At 40.7% G+C, this 21787-nt stretch overlaps 1 protein-coding gene across 4 annotated transcripts in view; it reads left to right on the forward strand.

The window, feature by feature from the left end:
• Positions 1-15744, forward strand: part of IFT74 (intraflagellar transport 74) — a 56267-nt gene extending 40523 nt beyond the window's left edge. For all 4 annotated transcript variants that reach the window (XM_066618561.1, XM_066618563.1, XM_066618565.1 and 1 more), the window contains 7 exons: positions 750-803; positions 1495-1592; positions 4051-4177; positions 8935-9098; positions 11130-11255; positions 14280-14340; positions 15125-15744. In XM_066618561.1, the coding sequence (XP_066474658.1) occupies positions 750-803; positions 1495-1592; positions 4051-4177; positions 8935-9098; positions 11130-11255; positions 14280-14340; positions 15125-15240 (746 nt within the window). In that variant the 3' untranslated portion in view covers positions 15241-15744. The remainder of the gene's footprint in view (positions 1-749; positions 804-1494; positions 1593-4050; positions 4178-8934; positions 9099-11129; positions 11256-14279; positions 14341-15124) is intronic.
• The last annotated feature ends 6043 nt before the right edge of the window (positions 15745-21787 follow it).

Below are 21787 nucleotides of genomic sequence, written 5' to 3' on the forward strand. Positions count from 1 at the left end.
AGATCCAGTGAACAAAGGATACAGATCTTCAGCAGGACTTGCACAGGTGATGTTTCCAAGGCATTGTGTCCATTGCCTTTCTAGAAGTATTGTCGTCATTTAATTAATTTTTCAAAAATTTAATTAATTTTTGTTTGAATTTTGCAGTCTACACTGAGCAACAAATAGACCTTATTAGGGTATTTTCCAAACTTTTGGGTCAAACTATCATTGCCTCTGTCTAAGTATGAGGTATTTTTTCATATCAATAATATAGTTTTCATAATTGATGCCAGTTCATCACTTTATAAGTCTTTATCAAATTCTACCATTAGCCCATCAGAGTTTGAGACCTTACTGAGTTTGAAACAGTTGGTGCCACCTTTTTCTGGATCAAAAATGTTTCTTCCAAGGATTTATTGTTGGCAACCTTCAGTCTCGGAAGACTATGGTATCGCGCTCTGGATGGTGGTTCTGGCGCAGCATCTAGTGTGGCTGAAAAGGCTGATTCGGGAGTGAAAAAAATGTTTCTTCCAAGGATAGTAATGTGGAATGTAAACCGATTGCCTCTCTTTCTCTTGTATGTATGCAGATACACACAGACATACACACACAGGGTATTCTATTAACTATTGTTAGTTAAATAAACTCAGAAGTTGTGAGGCAGAATTTTGCTTAACTTGAAGCTGTGGCATTGAAATAAAATAATAGACATCACAAGGTCCTTTAAATGATTTTGATTTGCTATTTTAAAATTCTCATTTTTGTAGGTGAGAAAAATCTGAAATACAAGGAGTTGAAGAAAAGAGAAGAAAGCATGGATAGTAAGTAGATCGCAGTACCTCCACTTTCACTTCAAACCAGCTGGGGAGCCCTGCAAGACAATGCTGCAGGGACTGGTGACTGCATCCCAGCCCCTGCAGCCTCCCTGAACGGCACGATCCTGGAGATCGCGGCGCTGTCTCCTCCCTGCCCCCGCCCCTTAAGGGGACAGAGGCCAGGGCCTTCAGGCTGGGGCGTCGCAATGCCCCAGTCTGAAAACCTCTGTGTTAAGGGTACAACCTAAAGTTCTGCAAGATTTTTTTGAGATACTTTGTCGCTTATGCAAAACTTTTATAGAATAGGGTGGCTTCACATATGAATCTTCATGTGTGCATTGGCTTTCCCACATGCATTACCTGATTACCTCATAGACCCTATGAAACCTGGCTCATATTCTAGATATTCTTATGATTGAATTGTTCTGGTAATGTTATGTGCTGTTTTATTTAAATTCCTTTAATGTGGAAACCTTTGTATGTCTGCTAAGAAGTAAAAACAATTAAGAGCAGAGGGACTCATTCCCAGAGAAGTGTGGATAGGATTGGAGCCTTGCACTGTTGGTTCATATTTATATCTTTTTTTTAATGTTTGCTTTTAAATTCAGAATATTTAGAGCTGTAAGTGACATATCAGGACTTATCTGGCATTCCTTTTATAAACAGCAACCTCTTTATCTTGTTTTTCAATCTTTAGACTTTCTTGAATCTTTTGAAGACACGAAAAGCCAGGAACTGCAACGGAAAGTGCAGTTAGAGACCAATATTGTAGCACTTTTAGAGCACTCAAGCCGAGTAAGTGACTCTGGCTTCAATCCTAAACTACTTAGTTGGAAGTAAGCTCTATTGAATTCACTGTGATTTACTACTGAGTAAATATGGCTAGGACAAGGCAGCTTATCTCTTTTTCATAAAATAGGGACTTGTTATGTGATTTAAAATAAAGTTGAAGAGAGAGCAGCAGCAAGTACTAGTATCTTCCAAATAATAAATATGTTGGCAATATATTTAGTTTCTCTTTTATCTGTTTACTTCCTTTTAGAAAGGAAATCTGAAGCTTCTAGTAGTTTAGCTAAAAAGAGTGAGCAAAAGAAGTGACAGAACTCTTGCCACTTTCAAGGACTGTGCCATATTAGCTCTCCCAATTCATTGACCTATAGCTTTCCCAATTTATTGACCTTGGGTCAGTGGAGACATAGTGCAGGTTTCCTGTTAACCACAGTTAACAAGGAGCCAGCCTTGGAAGGCTGTGCTTCCCCACATCAACCCTTCTTTTCCGTGTAGCTAATTAGCCCGTTCTACCTTAACTCAGGATTGGAAAACTTAAAAAAGGAACATATTATTACACTGATCTTCTGTTGTTTTCTCATCCTAATTCTGCCCTCTACCACAAACAGTGCTATCCTTGTTTCTCCATATCTACAAATGTTTATTATTATGTAATCATTTTATGGACAAGGAAGTGTTAAAAATCTTTAATAGCTAATTCATCACATATGACACAGGAGATAATGGTAGTCATTTATGTCCTTTCTAGCTGAGAATGATAAACTAAGGGCGCAATCCTATCCTGCACTGGAACAGGCAAGCAAAGAGGCGTGCACTGTATCCAGCGCAGGATAGGGGCCATAAGCAGCTCAGCCAGAGGCAAGGGGCAACATTTCCCCTTACCTCTGATTAAGGGCCGCTGGCCCCTATGGGTCTTCTCGGACTTGTGCCACATCTTGAGGTGGCACATGTCCAATGAGAGCAGAGCAGCTTGAAGCCGCTCCATTCTCGCCGGGAACAGGGGTTGGGATCCAGCATAACTGCCGGATCCCAGCCCTGCCTCCCGCTCCCCGCCCGCCTGCCCCTGGGACTACCTTCCCCCTGCCCAGGAACACGTCCCTCCCACCTACTCCCCACCTCCCCCCCACCTACCTGTACTCCTTGCATCGGCCTAACTGGGCCAATGCAACCCGTGTGGAGGAAGCTGGCATGGAAGCTTGCGTTGGCCTCCGCAGGCCGGCACTTCTCTGAGTTCCGGCCCAGCTTCTTCCTGAGGAGGCACAAATGTCAAGGGCTGGATTGCGCCCTAAGTACATCCTAGGCCTTGAATTATTTTTTTATAGCATTTTCTCTGTGTTCTGAATTTGCCTAATGCATTAAATGTCTTCATTTTTGTCTTTTTTGTAGAAAGCCAGTCAATTTAAGATATATTTTAGTCTTTAAATGCTTATTTCCCATAAGTTACAGTGGACTGAACTTGATTATTCTTAGAGGATTTTTGTAGGTTTATTACCTGTATAACATGTCAGCTCTTTCATGCATTCAACTTCAGAAATCCTATTTTGTTTCACCACAAGGCTATTTAACCAAAGAACAGGCGTGCTACAGTAAAAGCATATAGCCCAATACCCGGTAAAGTGTATCTATTTGCTATGTTATATTTATTATTGTCTGTGGACTTCTAATATACCAATAAAGGTTTACCAAAGTAAGTATAGCCCAATACAGAGGTTGACTGAAGCTGGCGCACGCCTCCCTGTGCCAGCTCCAAGTGTGCTGACTCAAAATCTGGCAGCACCAGCACAAGAATGTGTGCCGGCCTGCTGGTTTCGGATCCAGTCCCTGCACCAGCTGGCAGAGGTAAGTGTGCATCAGGCAGCACGGGAGATGGGAGAGAGTGGCAAAAGGTTAGTGTGGAGCTGGGTTACAGGTGTTTCTGAGCAGGGGAGGGTGGCACAGGGGGAGATCAGGCCCAGGAGGGGGTGGGATCAGAGGCAGCACACACCATACCCCCTCCCCCCCCACTCCTGAGCTGGGCACCCTTCGTGGGCTTCCTGAGTGTGTGCCAGCTAAATAGCTGGCATAATTAAATAGTCCTGGCAGGTTTTGTGTAGAGTACCAGGATCTAACTGTCATATTAGCTCTTTGGGAATGAGTTTCTATTAGGATTGGTTGATAAATATCCTAATATTGTCACATAATAAATATGTGACAAGTTGAATTCCCTTGTATTGCACAGACTTCTCATGCTTTGTTCCGTTTTGTCCCTGTGTTGTTAAATTAGGTGAATTAATGCAGCAATGTTCCTCTTGATAAAAACAAAAAACAAAAACAAATCATAGTTAAAATATTTTGCCTAAGGGAATTTGCAGTAGCTGAATTAAATAATATGGAAAAACTTCAGCTTCTCTCATTGTCCAGCCATCATTCATGACAACATTTTCAGAAAATGTTATGTTCCATTGTTCTTCTTCCTTTTATTCAGAATATAAATCGTATGAAGCAGATATCTTCTGTAACAAATCAAGAATTGAAGATAATGCAGGAAGATCTCACTTTTAAATCAAATGAAATGCAGAAATCACAGAGTACTGCTAAAAACCTGGGTACAGGTAAGGCAAGCAATGGATGTTTATAAATAAATGTATTTATTTATAAATGTTCACCATAAAATGGCCTCAAGGCAGCTTATAGTAATAAAACACAATAAAATCTAGTTTGCTTCTTGAATATTAGCTGCTATTTGCATTTGCATTTTAATAATGTTTTACATACTGTATATTATTCTGCTTTTATTACAGTTGTTATAAGCCACCTTGAATGTACTGTATGCAGAAAGACGGGATAGAAATTAATTAATAACTAACAAGATAGAATAGAAAACTATTAACTAGCATTAAAAGATATCATGTGCCACTAAAAGATTTTTCTTTATGTCTAAAGGGTAACAAAGTTGGCACCAGGTGAGCATGTTTAAAAAGAAAACATCATAATCATCACCACAAAAAAGCCACCTGATTTCAGAAGCCACCTGATTTCACCTGACTTTAGAAAGTGACGTCTCCTAGGAATACTCTCTGGAGAAAATCTAAGAGTCAGGTTGATGTGGCAGAAGATGCTCATTTAAAAATCTCAGCCCAGGCCATTTATTACTTAAGGAATTTATTATTCTTCCTTTCCAACTCTAAAAAGGAAGTTCCCGGTGGCTTATAAATGAAAATAAATCATCATATAAAGTAATTTTTAAAAAGTTTATGGCTTTAAAGGCTAAAGCCAGTACTGACACAAGCACAGAAGCACTTGGAGACGTCGAAGATCTTTAAAACACTGGGATGAAGTTTTGACTTCAGTAAGCAAATTAGTCATACTGTCTCTTCAAAAATGACATGAATGATAAGAATATGTTATGAATATGAATCTGTCATGAATATGTCAGATGTTCTTATTAGCGTAGTGTATATATTAAAATTCCGTGTGCGCACGCATGTGGATACATACGTATGTTTTGGTTTATCCCAGAGTTCTTATATTTTCAAACCAAAATTGTGAACTAAAACTAGAAATTCTGATATTTGAGCATGTAACAACTGTTGAACTATTCTTATTGATTGTTTTGGGCTGCAATCCTATACATGCTTTCCTGGAAATAGATTCCATTGAACTAATTGGGATTTCTGAGTGAATATGAATAGGATTGCACATTATTGCACAAGGATTGGTCTCTTTTATTTGGGGTACAGCACCATTATTGTCATTCTCATTCTCAGAAGTCATGAGTATTGAAAACTTGCTTTGCAATATTAAATGTTGAGATATTCAGGTTTCTGATAGGCCCTTAAAGTTATGGGATATTGTCTGTATATCTTCATGTCTATACATACCTTGGTTTTCAAGTTGTCATCATTTAGGAGAGTTGAATTATCTCTTTCTAGCTCAGCTAGGATAACTAAAGAACCAAAAGCTGGTTCTTCTAAAAACACAATTCATCTCCTATAGTTATTCAAAATAATGTATTGTAAAACACAGCTCTGGTGATGTTTTATTGCCTGTCATCTTTGTAATGTTATACAACTCATTCACATCTTCAAACTCTGTTCTTCAACCACAGAGAGAGGCTTAAAATAACTCACCTTTAAAAAAAGCAGAGCAATATCTAACAACTAAGCATAACATACAGTCAAATAAATATAAATGGCACAATCCAGCCCACTGTTTTTGTGCATAGAGAACTAGCAACCTCTATGCATACAAACAAGCCCCAAGGGCTTAAACCAAGAAAGAACAATTTGGGGGAGGGCCCTACAAAATACATGTGATGCTTTTACTATTGTAGTGTTTGGACGTATTTGTACAATCAAGTGGATTAGAATTTCTTCTCCTTCACAGAAAAGCAAGTTGGGGTTGAATTCTTTGGGATCCTTTGGGCTATACAAAAGGCCTTGAAGGCTTGGAAATGCCCATTCACTTTGTAACAAGACCCTGCATGCATGTATGTGCAGAAATATCCTTCGGGGTCACAAGCCCACCCTGTATGTAAAAGAATGTTGTGCAGAAGCCTTTCCTTCCCTCCCCAGAGGAAACTCTTGCAAGTAAACAATTTTGCTGATGGCAGCATTTCCCAGAAACATTTCCCTGGGTCAAAGCGCAAAGCAGTTTTGTCTCAGAATTTGCTACTGTGTACACATTGCTTGTTGAAGTCTGTAATTTGGTGGCATATCAGAAGGAACTGTGCTGCATCCTCTTCCTGTCTCTTCTCAGAGAGAGAGGTGGTTTTTTCCTCCTTTTTTCTCTCTAGGATGGTAGTTGGATGAAGAAAACATTCATCTTCTCCAGATTGTTTCCTCTCTCTTCTCTAGGAAGCATGGCGTGTCTTAATGGCATTTCAGTGCCACTTTTCAGTACATGCGTACATAAAATAATACGAAGCTACTGTATATTGTCAGGTGTATTTACTGTCTCAGGCAAAAGTCTTTCAATCCAAGTAATTCTGTCCATCGTACAACAACTGAGCCATCCTCCTCCAGCAGGCTGACCTTATTAGACGTCACATTTACATAGATACCTTTGCAAGTACAGCCCAGTGTGTGTAGATCCAAATCATATAATCTATACCTTCTGGTTTTTTGGTTTTTTTATTTTTTTATTTTTGTGATGTATAGATTGTGTGGTTTAGAGAGGGCTGGCCATTCATAAGGTGAGACAGAATAGCTGCTTTGAATGGCAGGCAGACACAGGTAGCACTGCATATATCAGCCCTCTCTGTAGCCACCTGTCTTACCTACATTTGCTCCCATGTATCTCTTCCCTCTTCACTCTGTGTTTTGAATAGAAAAGCAGAGTGGGACCAGAACAAGGAAGCCAGAAGAAACAACCATGTTACTTCTAAAAAAGAATTCCCCCCCTTTTTTGGAATAGGGTGATGCTTCTCCTGGCTTCCTTGTTTCAACCCTGCTCTACTGCTGTATTTCAAAACAGAACAGCAGAACAAGGAGAAGGAATAAGGTGAGGAAGGGACAGTGGTTGGGTGAGTTTGGAGGCCTGCCTCCAGTATCTCTGCCAAATTGTGTAGCAGTAGAGCTGGAGGAGCAGGAAGAAGATACCTGCCACTGCTCTCCCAAGATAGCTGCCACTGCTTCACTCCCAAGGAGAGAAAGAGGGTGTGCCAGCTACTGTGGAGCAGATAGCATTTGGTGCAAGCATCCAGGCTGGAGGTGTGATGGAGAAGGGAGGGTATGGCACTACCACTGCATCCCACCATCATCACTTTCTCTTCTCTGCTGCTTCTTCTAACCTGGCTGGGCAGGAACATTCCTGGGAGAAAAATTCTCCTACCCAGTTAGTTTAGAAGCAGCAGCAGAGGAGGTGGTGAAGGTGGTGCAAGGTGTGTGCGCTACCACATGCACTGAAAGAAGAAAGCGGAGATGGAATTTGAGTGTCACCTCAGACACTTCTTCAGTTTGGGTCAGGCCTGTGTTCAGGCTTTAGCACATTGGATATTCAAGGTGGTGCAAGTGGTCCTGGGTTCAGTTTTCAGAGTAGTCCATGCATGTGGGTGCAAGATAAACAAGGCAGTCACTCCTTGGTGCCAGTGGAAGAGCCTGAGAGCATTTGTTATAAAGTCCTGGGACTGGACAGATGTGAACTGCGTCTACAGTTTGAGCAGACTGGAGCCACTGGTGGTGTAAGAATTGGATAGAATTGAAATAACTAAATTTGAAAACATGGTATCTTATCAGAGCCCAGAGGAGTTTGATGTGAGCAGTATAGTCAGTCAGTAGGCTATATTTCAGAGCAAAGTGATGTTCCAAAAAACTAGAGGCAAGTGATATGGTTGAGGGTGACATGAGGGCAAAGCGGGGTTCATTAGCACTTTCTTTTGTAGACAAATTGCTATGTCTGAGGAGCTACTGACTAGCGTCAATAGGAATTCTATTTGGTCCCCAGATCACCTGATTTTTCCTATTGGAGAGACAGTATGGAGTAGCAGGGCTTAGGCCATCTGGTCCCAGTCCCTGAGAGCTATCTTGGTGATACAAAAAGTAAGGCATCAGTCCCCTGTTTCCAGTTCATGAACCCTGGAATCTTGTACAACTAATTTGCAGATGTCAAGTGGTAGTGTTTGAATGTACTAGTGTGGTCCCGTCCACTTGCTGGATAGTGAATTAATAAACACCTGCCACGTGTGAGTGTGACAATTTTCACTTTGACAGTTATTGCAACTTAACATACTATTTATATGTTCTTTCCCACACTGCCGGTGTAGCCATTGGGGATTATAAATATCATACCCACCTGGACTAGTGGCAAAGGTATTGCCATTAGAGGCACATCACCTAGAGAATTTATGACATTTTTATTTATTTAGGTAGGCATTATGTCACGTTTCCACCTCCTAAAAGGCTGTAAGGCTGTTTAATTTTGGTTAAAACAGTTCCTTCCTCTTCTCCCCACAAAGGCAGTTGATGGATCTCTGTGAGGGAAGAGGGCCTCTGTTAGCTTTAAAATATGTTTTTCTGCCTTTTAAAACTAAAGGGGACAGTGAGACCTTTTTGCACAAATGTGTTTTATTAGCAAATGTAAAACCAGGAACAACAATGCTAATTTCTGTTTGGCAGTTTTTGTTGGAAGCAGTAAAATATGTCAACACTAGTTCTAGCCACACTACTAGTTTATCAGATAATGGATATTTGTAGCAAAAGATAAGGACATACTAAAGAGCTTTACTGGAGCAAAGCCAAGGTGAATAAGGCAAGCAAGGAGTTGGTTATCCTTTTGAGTAAGGACATTTTATTATTCCATTCTCGTTGTACTGAAGAATAAACTCCATTGTATGTCAGCAATGCTTATTAGTCATTTTCCTGTGTTACAGATAGTCAGCGTCTGCGGCTGGACCTCCAGAAGATGGAACTGCTGGAAGGCAAGATGGGTGAAGAACTGGCTTCTCTCAAAGAAAAAGTTAAACAAATGACCAAGGACTTGGAACTGTACAATAACCTGCCTGCTCTAAAAACAGCAGGAGAAGAAAAGAAAATGGTATGTAACCATTAAACAATATTGTGATATTTGCTTGAAACTCAGATATTGAAATATTTAGACTGAAACATGGTATACGTGCAGTTTTGTACCAGTATACATACTTGGTCAGTAAGTCATGGGGGAGTGTGGGCTCTGGTGTCTCTTCCAAGCCCTGAAAGAGCAGCTAGGAGCCTCAGCCAGTAGCCACAGCAATGATGTCATGACCAAACACTTGGGAATGAGGAGACTCTGTTGACAGTGCAGCTGACAGTACAGCTAAACCTGGTGAAAAAGTCTTTTAAGAGGGCTACGGAAGATATAAGGAGAAAGAAAGGGAAAAGGAAGAAACAGCACAGGAGGGGCAGAGAGAAAGAGATGAGAACACTAGAAATAGTGGTGTCACTAGGGGGTGTAGATTGTACTGGGTGATACCTTCAGGGGCGTGACAACACTAGTGGCAAACATTTTGGAAAATTTGTATTTGTGAATAATACCATTATGTTATATATCATTAGAAAGGTAATTTCATGCAGAATGTAATGGAACAAACCATGTTGAATTATCCATATTCTATTAAACGTTATGGCCAATTAACCAGAAAAAGAAAATACAGCTACCTTATGTAACAAAAAATTGATTCCTTACCTGTCTAATGAGACTGGTTGTTCCAAAAGACGAGGTATTCTTATGACACAGCAGGGAACCAATAGTATCTTTCATTTCCACAGATCAGAGCTAATACTAGAACTCTTATTCAGTTGTGTGAATGTCATCAAGTTAGCCACTGATTGGTTTTTTTTTTGGGGGGGGGTACTGATTTGTTGGGTGACTTTTACTGGGTGATCTGTTCTGGTTAAAATAAATAAGGTTAATGCTAATGATGCCAACCCTAGTGATGCCACTGCATTTAGAATGTGTGTGTATGATGTTGTAATTTATTCTGTATGGTCTGATATGGGAGGAGGTGCATCATCGGGGTGACGCAATGAGGTTTCAGAAACCCTAGTGTTGCCTCTGACCAGAAGGGAAAAGAAAGGGTGGACTGGTTAAGGACCGGGGGAAGAAGACAGAAGTCCCTTATTTCCAGGTCTAAAAGCCTTACCTCAGACAGGCAAAGGGTTGTACCTCACAGGAAGAAGAGATGGAGGGTTTTTGCAGTGGCAAACAGAGAAGTTCCATCTGACTGCCAACAGAGTGGCACAACTGCAGAATCTAGCAGACATTCAGAAACATTGGGGCAAAGACCTCATTGTTCTCCACTTCCTATAAAACACTACAAACCCCTTAAAAGCAGTTCCTTGGTCTCCGATTGTTGATTGATGCCCCCCCACATAAACAAAAAATGCCCTAACCCACCCCTTATGATGTGGATGAAGGAACTATCCTGGGAGTGGAGAATGAGACTAGGAGCTGCACTTATTATCTCATGTGGTTACAGGATGTGTGTAAATAGCCCAATTCTGGAGAAAGAATGACCTATATACATGCTTAATGCATGTCTGGGGTCCCCTGGAATTGGGTCATGGGGCAAATCCACTCTCACTCGAAGGCAGGGACGAACTCCTGCAAGCCAAAGCCTTATACTGTCCCTTTGAACAGAAGGACAGAAGCACTGACAATGATAGCAGCACCAAGCAATTATGGATCCAGACAGGCTTATCTTGGTATGCAGCAGTGTGGTTGCTCAGATGACAAGGTCTTCTCTCTGCTCCTCAGCAAGGCTGAATTCACTCCCAGGGTATGCCCACCTGTCACAAGAGGTGGGGAGCAACCAGAAAGCACAACCAGCTAGACATGCATTATTTGAGAGATGGTCAAAAGCGAAGGATGGTCAAAGCGAAAAGCTGACAGATGGCCACATGGAGGTGGCAACTGAGGGAGCCAATCAAGAATATCAGTCAAGAATATCATTTGCAAGATCATGTGCTGTCATAAAAATGGGAGCTGGACACTAAGATTGAACATAAATTCTTTTTGTCCTTTAAAGTTGAAGAGTGACTTTTAAAGTCGGTGCCTAATTTAATGCTTGTGTTATTTCTCTGCACAAAGAAACTGCAAAAAGAGAAGGAAACACTGACAAAGCGTAGGGATGCCTTCAAGAAAATTATGGAACAGCTGAATAGAGAACATGAAAGCCTGAAGCTGCAGCTACAGGAGAATGAGACACATGCACAGGTAGAGTTGAAAATACCTTTTGGGCATTAAGTCTTCAGCATCTTAGAGGTATGGTGTGTATAGTATTTTCATGCATAAATTAAATGGCTTCAAATACTCTTTGGAGAAGCCTTTCAAATTTGGGAGGGCATAGTTCTTCTTGGAAAGAAATCCTATCAGGGGCAGAACAGAATTAGAAGGAAGAAAGAATTTGTTTGGTTGTTCATAGGCATATATGTGCTATATTTTTATTGAAAAACAAAAAAATTCATACTTTTTAAAATGAATGCAGAAAGATTTAATGAACAGTGGTACAAAGACACAAGGTCTGTAAATATAATCTGACTTGATTTTGATATAACGCTAACAAAAGATTACATAACACAAACAAATATATTTTAAGTATATCTGACTAAAGTGGCATATGTTTCTCAAAAACAAATTAGCTAATGATTCTTCATCTACAAATGAGATCAGTGGATTCCAATCACCCATAAAAGTGTCTACATCATCTCCTTTTTAGACATAAATTTGTTTAGTTAAATTCTTCATTAACACCAAGGACCATACTTCTCTGGTGTGCAATTTCAGGTCTTGCTGCCGGGAAAGACAATGAGGTTCTTGAGCAGTTTCTGCAGTTTAGATCCTGTCTAAAAATATTTATTTGTGACCATTTAGCTGCAGGTATGAAATGACAGGATTGTATCCTAAGGTTTCTCTCCACCAGTGGAGGAATCCATTACAGTTTTGTTAGAGGAAGAATGTTGCATTTGGCATGCATCCCTTAAACAGATCACAGTTATGTATATGAATTCCTTCCACTTATGAATCCAACAATCATAATAATTTGACAATAAATACTTTCAGTTATTCCTGTGGTGGACTTGGAGAAACAAGTCCATGTTAGAGCCAGAATATTTTCTGCTCTGTTGGAAAAGAAGGATAAATGCAAACATTTGTATAGCTATTGTAGTATTATTCAGTGTGCCAGTTTTTGTGAGGTCTGGCACATTTATACATTTATTCTACACAACTGAGCACATCTAACTGATCTTTATTTCCACTACAGCCAAACTATTCATGGAACCTTCAGTATGTAAACTGAGATTCCCCCTATTGGGGAATAAGCAAATGGGGGGGGGGAATTTTCATTGGGAAAACTGCATGGGAGGAAAAGGTTGTCTCCATCCTCTCGTACCACAGTCCAGTGCTTTGGCATATTTTCAATTTGTTTTCTTTTGTACACTGAGGTTGTGGTGATAAAAGTCATAGAATATTGGAACATGAGAAGACTGTAAAATGAATTAACAGAAGTAGCCTTGATAGTCGGATAACTCTGAGTGAAGAGGTACCTCATTCTCAGACCTTCATATAAGCCCTTGTCATTGGCTTCAGTGTACATCCAAAAGTCAGGAGCTTCTTTTTCAGTTCAGTATCAAGGAATGAATGCTCCACATATGCAGTCTCATTTCATTTATTTTCTTTAGCTAGTAGTCTCTTGAAAAGACTTTCAAAAAGGTTAGTTAGTCAGTACCTTGGCATTACATTAGTCAATGATATAGAGCCTATATAAACATGGACTGTCATGAAATAATTTGGTAGTCTGAATTGTTGAACTTTGTTTCTGTTGGGTATGATCACAAAAACATCTACTTCAAAAGTGCTAGCAGGGTCTGCACCAGGTTGCAGGGGAGCAAAGTCTTGGGCATTTTCCCAAGGGCTGCTCTGTCTTCCATGGTGCATCCATTTGCTGTCCAATTGGTAGCCAACCTCTGACACCTCTCATGAGTGCTGATGTTTTTCTTTGCTTCCCATTGTATTGTACTTCAGAGTTTGTGGCCATTGAAGCTAAGAAAAAGTAAAAGACCATCAAACATTTTAACATGCAACTTGAGATGGATAATTGTTGCTTTGGAATGTATACTAAGTTCCACTATGCCCTAAATTACACTTAGACTGTAATGTATTAGCTTCCACAGTGCTGTTCAGAACCACTGCTGGAAATGTCTTCAAACAAAAATGTTGACCAGGAGCATCAGCCAAGCAAATTGATACTATTAAAGTATATTGGTAGGAAGCATCTATCAATATAATAGCTGCATTACCTTCCTGTTGATGCTGAAAGTGTTGTCAAAATCCCAACATTTTGTTTGCCCTCTTACAATCTTCTTAGTGCAGTCCTGCTCTTATCATATCTTCTGACATCAGACAGGAATTCAGCTATGGAAATAAGGAAGTTTCTCCTGGATGGTACAGGGCTCAATATTTGTGTCAGGATATGTTGTATGATGAACCTTACATATTCTGAAAACCGTCATTAACCAGGATGCAGATAATTAGAATATCATACATAAGTCATTATAGCCTTCACACACTGTTGTCATTCAATTCAATATTCTGACTTTTTGCAGTCTTTGCAACTAGCTTCCTGATACATTGTAGCTATAAACATTGCATCTGCTTTATTGAAATTTTGTTGGTTGCTTTAATTTTTGTATTGCTCTAGCTCAGTGTTCTCAAGGTTTGTCCTCTGCTGTACCACTTTACATGGTCCACCTATTTGAAGTACCACTGGAAGTAACTGGTAATGACATCATCACCTGTTACTTCTGGGTTGGGAGGCTAGATGCAAAATGACAAACACCAATAAGAGGCTCAGGGTAGATAGGAGGGCTTTTTTGAGTGCAGAAAAGCATACTTTAGAATTCTGCCCACCAAGGCAACATCCTACTGCTGTTTGTTGCGTCACGTTCCTAGTCTCGCTGCCAGGCAACAGGTGTCCAGGAGTCCTGCGAGTACCACCAGACACCACCTCAAGTACCACTGTTTGAGAAACACTGCTCTGACTGAACTTATGCCGTCCTCTTTCCTTCTGAAAAAAATGGAACTTGAAAGTGTTTAATGTCATCTGAATTGTGCTTAGTCTTGATAGCTATATTGAATGCAACATAGTTAAAAAGTAAGTGAAAGTTCTTTTTTCTTTATATAAACTGGAATGTGATTGTTTTATTTTGGCTGATTTTTTTTTTTCCATTTTACTTTCAGCTTACAAATTTGGAAAGGAAGTGGCAACATCATGAACAAAATAACTTTGTTATGAAAGAATGTATCCTTTTCACTTTAACAGAAAGAGAGAGTGAATTGAACAGCATCACCGTAAATGCTTTTAAAAGGCCTTTACGTGAAAAAATTACCAGAAGAGCAAATGAGGAAAGAATTGATAGATTCTTTACTAAAACCATATAGATTTCACTTTCACTGATCAGTCACCAAACTTTCTTTTAAAAAAAGTCTTGCAATATTGTTTTGACTGACCATCTCAACAAATCAATCAAGAGTGTGTTGGTATCCTGATATTTCAGTTTAATCCTCAGATTATAAATACAAATCTCAGTTTATTTTCTGTGTTATAAATGGTGGATGTATTTAGCCATTGTGCAATATCACAACTTCCACGTTGCTAAGCTCCATGCTGTACATATTTGTGCATATTATTTGACTTTTTTCCAGGGGAAAATGGCTGTGAAAATTATTCAGGGAATAAAATATCTTATCTAATAAAGGTTGCTAACAAATTGATGCACTTGTGCAAGCAAGCCTGCTGTGATACCTTCAGCTGGTATTGTGTCCCCTCATTTATTTTTCCTCATTTTTAAATAAATTTAGAGCTTGGGGCAGATGACTGTACTGCCCTATAGTAAGCATTTTCACCCCTATGTAGCTTGGCTATCTATTTCCTCCCACAAAATGGGAGGAGAATGGTGCAGGTGTCAAATATATGGTGAAATGGTTGTCATGAGTTCTATGATGACCACAGAACAATGAGCCTTTTTTTTCTTATCTTTGGCACATATGTATTGAAAACCCGTTTCCTTAATTTGCATTATCAGTTATAGCAACAAAAACTCAGGAGAGCGATTACCGCCCTATAATGAAGAATGTGACAAAGCAGATTGCAGAATATAATAAAACTCTTATGGATGCTTTGCAAAACAGCAAGAACTGAACATGGGCATTTCTGACTATGTATCAGTGGAGCAGTGAGAAGACCCACCCATGCATACTATGTGAACAGTCTCAGGAATAGTCTTGAAAATTCTGCTGTGCCCAATGTAGCAATTTTCAGTGTCCCTCTTTCACAACTACTAGAAAGCACAACACAGGGAAATGTGTGTTTTATACCAAATGTTTGTGTTCTCAGATAAGGTTTTCATTGAAGACTCCTCATCTTTCAGTTATTTTGACTCTGATTCGTAAGTAATATTCTTAATTTAAGCCATTTTGACAGACAACTTCCCATCCTCAAATAGAACACTGTGCTCCATTCATAACTATTTCATGAGAAAACATTGACATATTAACATCAGCAGCAGAGAAGGTGATATTTATGCAAATCCATGTCTCTTACATATATATCTCTTCTATCAACATTCCAAAATGAAAGGAATCCTGAATTATATATGTGATGTCAAATGTGATTAACAAAATGTAGTAAAATAATGGAAATCAAGGGCAAATTGTCCAGCATTTTTATTTTTCAATGGTTCTTATTTATAAAGGTTCATATATCTTCAAACAAGAAAAAACTGGGATTTCCAGCTCTGTCATTAGCATTCAGCAGTGTTTCTAGGTTATGCCCTTTAGAATGTTGTTATGAAATAATTCTTGCTGTAAAGAAATGGGGGTGTCATTATAATATTGACCATCCTATGTAGCTTTCCATTTTTACCCAATGTAAGGGTTCATGGTATACCCCTACTTTGCAGAACGCCGACAACAACAACAACGCCATAGATGCAGGTGCAGGGTCTATGAATAGGGAAAGAAGAAAAAGGCAAAAGACTGAGGGTGATCCACAGGGGAAGCAGCCAGTCATAAAACCGACAGGGAGTTGGTTCCTCTCATTGACCCATTCACTTGACCTTGAGAGAAGACTTCACAAGAGTAATAGCCTACTTGTCAGTAAAGGTCTGCTCACTCATGAGCAAGGCAAGGAAAGCAGGAAATTAGTATGACTGGACATCCACATATAAAAATGGGAGGACAAGGCTGTGAGTATATGAAATGATCTTGTGGAGAAGGAAGAGAGTAGGAATAACCTCCTTCTTTCTAAGGGACCTAAAGCTTGCCCCATCCTTCTTTCTCACACCTTCATGTAGTCTACTTCCTGTTTTCTTTACCTGGCAAGTCACGAACGCTGTGTTTTAGCAAAACCAGAAATGTGTATTTTGAAGACGGGGAGAGTGGGGTTTAGCTATATTGGAATGTTTAATACAAAATGGAAGAAATGTAATCATTTCTTCTTTTAATGCTAAAGCTGAACAGAATATTTGGGTAGAAAAGGGCAAGAGTGGGTGGGGGCAATTCAGCAGTCTTAAATATTGCCCAAGGCTGTATCAACTTGCTCAAAACAAAGACAGAAAAGGGAGAGATAATTTTAACAGTTTGAAGATGGGGTACTGTTTGGAGTCTGGAAGGTTGGTTGGTTGGAGAAAAAGCATCTGGGAAGACAATCTAGACTAGAGGCTTATGAAGATGTCCCTATGCAAGAATATCCATGTTTAAAGGTAAGGTAATTTTAAAGGGCATGTTTAAAGGGCAAAGTAATTGAGTGGGTGGTGGCGTCTCAACTCCAGAGGGTCTTGGATGAAGCGGATTATCTGGATCCTTCTCAATCCGGTTTCAGGCTGGGCTTTGGGATGGAAACCGCCTTGGTGGATGACCTGTGCCAGGGACTGGACAGGGGGAGTGCATCCCTGTTGGTCCTGCTGGACCTCTCAGCAGCTTTTGATACCATCGACTATGGTATCCTTCTGGGCCGATTGGCTGAGCTGGGAGTTGGAGGCACTGTTTTGCGGTGGTTCCGCTCCTATTTGGAGGATCGGTCCCAGATGGTAGTGCTGGGGGATGCCTGTTCGACACCCAGGCCCTTGAGGTGCACGGTGCCACCGGGTTCAGTTCTGTCCCCCATGCTATTTAACATCTACATGAAACTGCTGGGAGAGGTAATCGGGTATGGAGTGGGGTGCCATCAATATGCCGATGACACCCAGCTCTATCTATCCTTTCCTCCAGACTCTAGGGTGGCGGATGAGGTCCTGGAGCGCTGTCTGGAGGCAGTGAGGATCTGGACGGGGACTAACAAGTGGAAATTAAAACCGGATAAGACAGAGGCTCTCCTGGTTTGGAAACCCTCGATGCAGGTGCTGGAGTATCGGCTTGCACTGAATGGGGTTGCACTCCCCCTGAAGGAGCAGGTCTGCAGCTTGGGGGTCCACCTGGACTCGCAGCTGCTCCTGGATTCCCAGGTGGCGGCTGTGGCCAGGGGTGCCTTTGCTCAGCTTCGGCTGGTGCACCAGCTGCAGCCGTATTTGGATCGTGCAGACCTGGCCACGGTGATCCATGCCACGGTGACATCGAGGCTAGATTATTGTAACACGCTCTATGTGGAGCTGCCCTTGAAGACGGTTCAGAAACTGCAACTAGTGCAGAATGCGGCGGCCTGCGTGTTTACTGGAGGTAGGCGGTTTGACTCTGTCAGTTCGCTTCTCCGGGGGCTGCACTGGCTGCCCATTCGTTTCCGGGCCCAATTCAAGGTGCTGATTTTGACCTTTAAAGCCCTATACTGCTCTGGGTCAGGGTATCTTAGAGATCGCCTACTCCCGTACAATCCGGCTCATGTACAATGTACAATTTTTACAAGTGCCGCCTAGGGAGGTACGTGGGGTGGCGGCAAGAAACAGGGCCTTCTCAGTAGTGGCACCAACACTATGGAATTCCCTTCCCCTTGACTTAAGAACTGCTCCCTCTCTTGTAACTTTTCAGCAAGGCCTGAAGACCCTTCTGTTTAGACAAGCCTTCTGAGTTCCGGGCCTTTTTAACATCTTTTAACATCTCTTAACATTTTTTAACATCTGTTCACAGGCCTGATCCTTTTCTAATTTGCTGCCCTATGCTCTTACCTGACTAGTTTTATCTGACTACTGTTTTTATATGTTTTTTAAATTATGTTTTTAACTGTTTTAACCTTTGTTTTGTAAGCCGCCTTGAGTCCCTTCGGGGAGAAAGGCGGGGTAAAAATAAAGTATAATAATAATAATAATAAAGGCATCACCTGCCTTCTCTTCTTCCTACTTTTAATCAGAAAGAAATTAGTGAAGATACTTGACCCACTGGGGTCTTGTTCATATAGCGTTCATTTTGTTTGTTTTATACAATCCCATTCTTCCTTTTTCCCAGTAAAATGTAGTGCAATATGTCTCATGTACAACTGTCTCACATGATATCACTGTATTCTGCCTCCTGCCATCAATTTGGGAAGCACGGATGGGGAAATGTGGCACAATGATATCACACAATACAGTGTATTGTGGTACACGTTAGTGGGAAGGAGAAAGTAACACAGAGCAATGGCAGCTCTGTTTCTTGTAACTAACATCTAGTTCTGCCTTCAGTCCACTTTGACAGCAGAAGAAGGAACACTTTATAAAGGCAACGGATAGAGCACTTTTTAGATCCGTAGAGTTCCATTATAGAATGGCCTATTCTCCGCTTTACTTCAGTCAATCTGTTGCTTTCTGTTTTTCATATTATAATATCTAGATAAGACAAAGCAGGATTTCTATAGACTAGAATCTGTTATCTAGGGGAAATTCCCACTAATTTCCTTCCTTTGGGGGAGAGGTTGCAGCTCTTCCAGCAAGAGCCTTTTTTTTTTCCTGAGATAAAGATTGTATTCAATATCCTCACAGGAATCTTTGCCTCAGTCACTTGGTTTGCCCACTGAAATCCCCTCATGCTAAAACAACACATTTTGATGAACAATGGAAAGAAGTCACACGCTGAATAAACATTCTCAATGAAACTCTCTCTTGCTCTTCGCATGACTTTATTCTGGTACTGATTTTGCAAAATAGCATGGGAAAGTTCACAGGCCTTTGTTCTGTGCTTCACAGAACTTCTTCCATAATAACTTCTGCTTATAATTATATGCTTTTATTTTCTTTCTCATGAAGATGTTCTCCCTTCTTCTCTCTTGTACCCACAGGTACCCGAATACTCATTTTACATTACCTATCAAAATCCAAATTTGTATAAGAAATTAAAGAAACACACTGTAATGAGGTCCCTATAACAATTCGCCATTACTGTTTGACCAATGTAAAATGTTCAGAATGAAACTGAATATAGTTTTCTTTAACCTAATATTTTCCCTGATAACTGGTAGAGAAGGGAGCTCTCTTAGGATACTGTAGCAGGCAGAACATTGATTATATGAATAAGGCATCTTTTTCATTCCATTCCAACTGTTTTGAAAAGATAGTTTGCTTAAAGTATCAGTAATTTACAGTGGCACCCAAGGGTAAGGTTGGTAGTGCAAGGCCCATCCTCAGATACTGGTCTATGAATTCAGTCCACAAATTATTATTAGCAAAATAACTGGCTCCTTGAGGCTCAAAATAATAGTATTTAGTACCAGATTAAACTTGGGACTAGAGAGGCCCTGTTTCGGTCAATATGTATGCTGAATGCTCCTCATTTGGGAACCTTGGTCAATGGGAGTTCAGTTTATGTAATCTGTGTAATCAGCCTTTGTCACCCTGATGGGAGGAGGAATCAGATGCTCAGGAGCATCTTGAAATGTGCCAAAGCTTATAAATCCTGCAGAGATTGCAGCAAGATAATAAAAACTCAAGCTTCTTGCCTGAGTATATTGCAAAGAAACCTTATATGTGCAGCACTCAGCTGCTGTCAGAGACATGCAGCCCCCAGAGAGGGAGTCTGCAGATAAACCTCTTAGCCTTTTCACACATTCACTGCATGTGGAGAGCGGTTTGTTAGAAAACAGGGCTAATACCTTTGGCGCTTATATGTCAGGAGGAAAGGAGAGCATACACAATGATCCACAGCTGAATTTACAGGCCTTTGGTCAGTCTTGTTGATTACAGTATGCACTCGCCCACAGTCAGTCAGTAATCTGCTTCAAGGAATCTTGAAAATGGTACTTCTAGTCTCAAAATTTCCCAGATGCAGGTTTCAATATTCATCAGTGGGTTACTGGTGCACTACCTCCATGCAATTTTTACGCGTAGGTTGGGCAGACGTACATCGGAAATCATAAAATCAGTCTGAACTTGGGAACATCAAAAAACTGCAAGTGCCAGAAAATTTCTGTGTACAGGGGAGGGGGGTTTCTCAACCAAGAACAATGTTGAGACATTCATCAAGGAAGTGCCAGAAGAGCAGAAATGAACTGGTTCCAAACTAAACAGTCCTTTATTTCTGTTTTTAAAAGAGCAAGAGAGAGGAGAATGAAATAGAAAGATTCTAAGTTTATGAAACTGAATTTGAATTCAAACTTTGAAGCTTTATGGAACAATTTCTCCCAAATAAGTAGGAGCTTACCATTCATGAACAACTGCCTGGAACAGCTGAACCACAATAACTTGTGGATAAGTTGGAGACAAGCAAGAGAAGGAGTAGAAAACAGATGGGAACGGCATAGCACCATGAAAAATGTGTTTGATTTTGAGATAGCCACTGACTCTCTGAGTTTGCTGAAAACACCCAGAAACCATTTCTATAAAACCTGCAGGTCAGTTCATACCTTCACCCAATCTTTGCCTTGCATAGGATTGCCCTCTTCCTTCTGCTGGACAGATGAAAGAAACTCTCTGCTCCTGATCAAACTCTGGTCATGCTGACCCCCTTTGTTTGAACCCATTTCCTGGCTCATCTTTTCTTTGTGGGCGAGACATTGCACAAATGTGGCTCCTTGTGAGACTTGTTCATGCATTACATCCTCTATAAGGCAGAAGGAATGCATTGTGCTCAGTCCACCACCACACAGAGGGCTGTTACCTCAGGTAACTAGTATATCAGCCAAGCTCTGAGCTTGCTCTGGCTGAGTTGGGCACCAAACTGGAAGCTCTTCAGTCTCACCCAAAAAAAAAAAGCATTCTGTTTTCAAATTCAGCCTTGGCGGTGCTGACAGTGTGGAATGAATGATGGAGATTTTCAATTGAATGATATTTTGGGGTCTCACATCTCTGTGACCAACATCCTTACTTTCCCTCAACTTGCATTCAATCATAGGACCACTTCTTACATTTTGCTTTCCCTGAACAACCTTAATTTTTATATTACAGAGATGCCACCTCTGTGTTTGCTCTTGCTCAGGGTTGGGAACTCAAGTCAGTGACTCAGACTCCAGTCACGAAAAGGCATGATTTTAGGTGACTTGGCGACTTGTGAATTACATGCATTGAAAAAGATTCAAGTCAGGGCCTCCCTGACTTGGCACTCATCCAACTCACTCAAGTCTGCCTGTGTCTGGGTGTGCTTGCTTACTGTTTTCATAGCGTGAAAAACCTTGTGGGGGCCAGCATTCTGACAGGGTGAGTAGTAGGGAGGTTCCAGCTGGGAGGCAGGAAAGGGTTAATGCGTCCGAGTAAGGGGGGAGTGGGGGAAAGCTCTTTTGCTCATCTGTAATAGGAAGGAATGATTGTACACAGAATGGGCAGTCTGGTATTTTTATTGGCTGAGGGAGAGCA

The sequence above is a fragment of the Tiliqua scincoides genome, chromosome 2, assembly GCF_035046505.1.
Source record: "Tiliqua scincoides isolate rTilSci1 chromosome 2, rTilSci1.hap2, whole genome shotgun sequence".
Lineage (NCBI taxonomy): Eukaryota > Metazoa > Chordata > Lepidosauria > Squamata > Scincidae > Tiliqua > Tiliqua scincoides.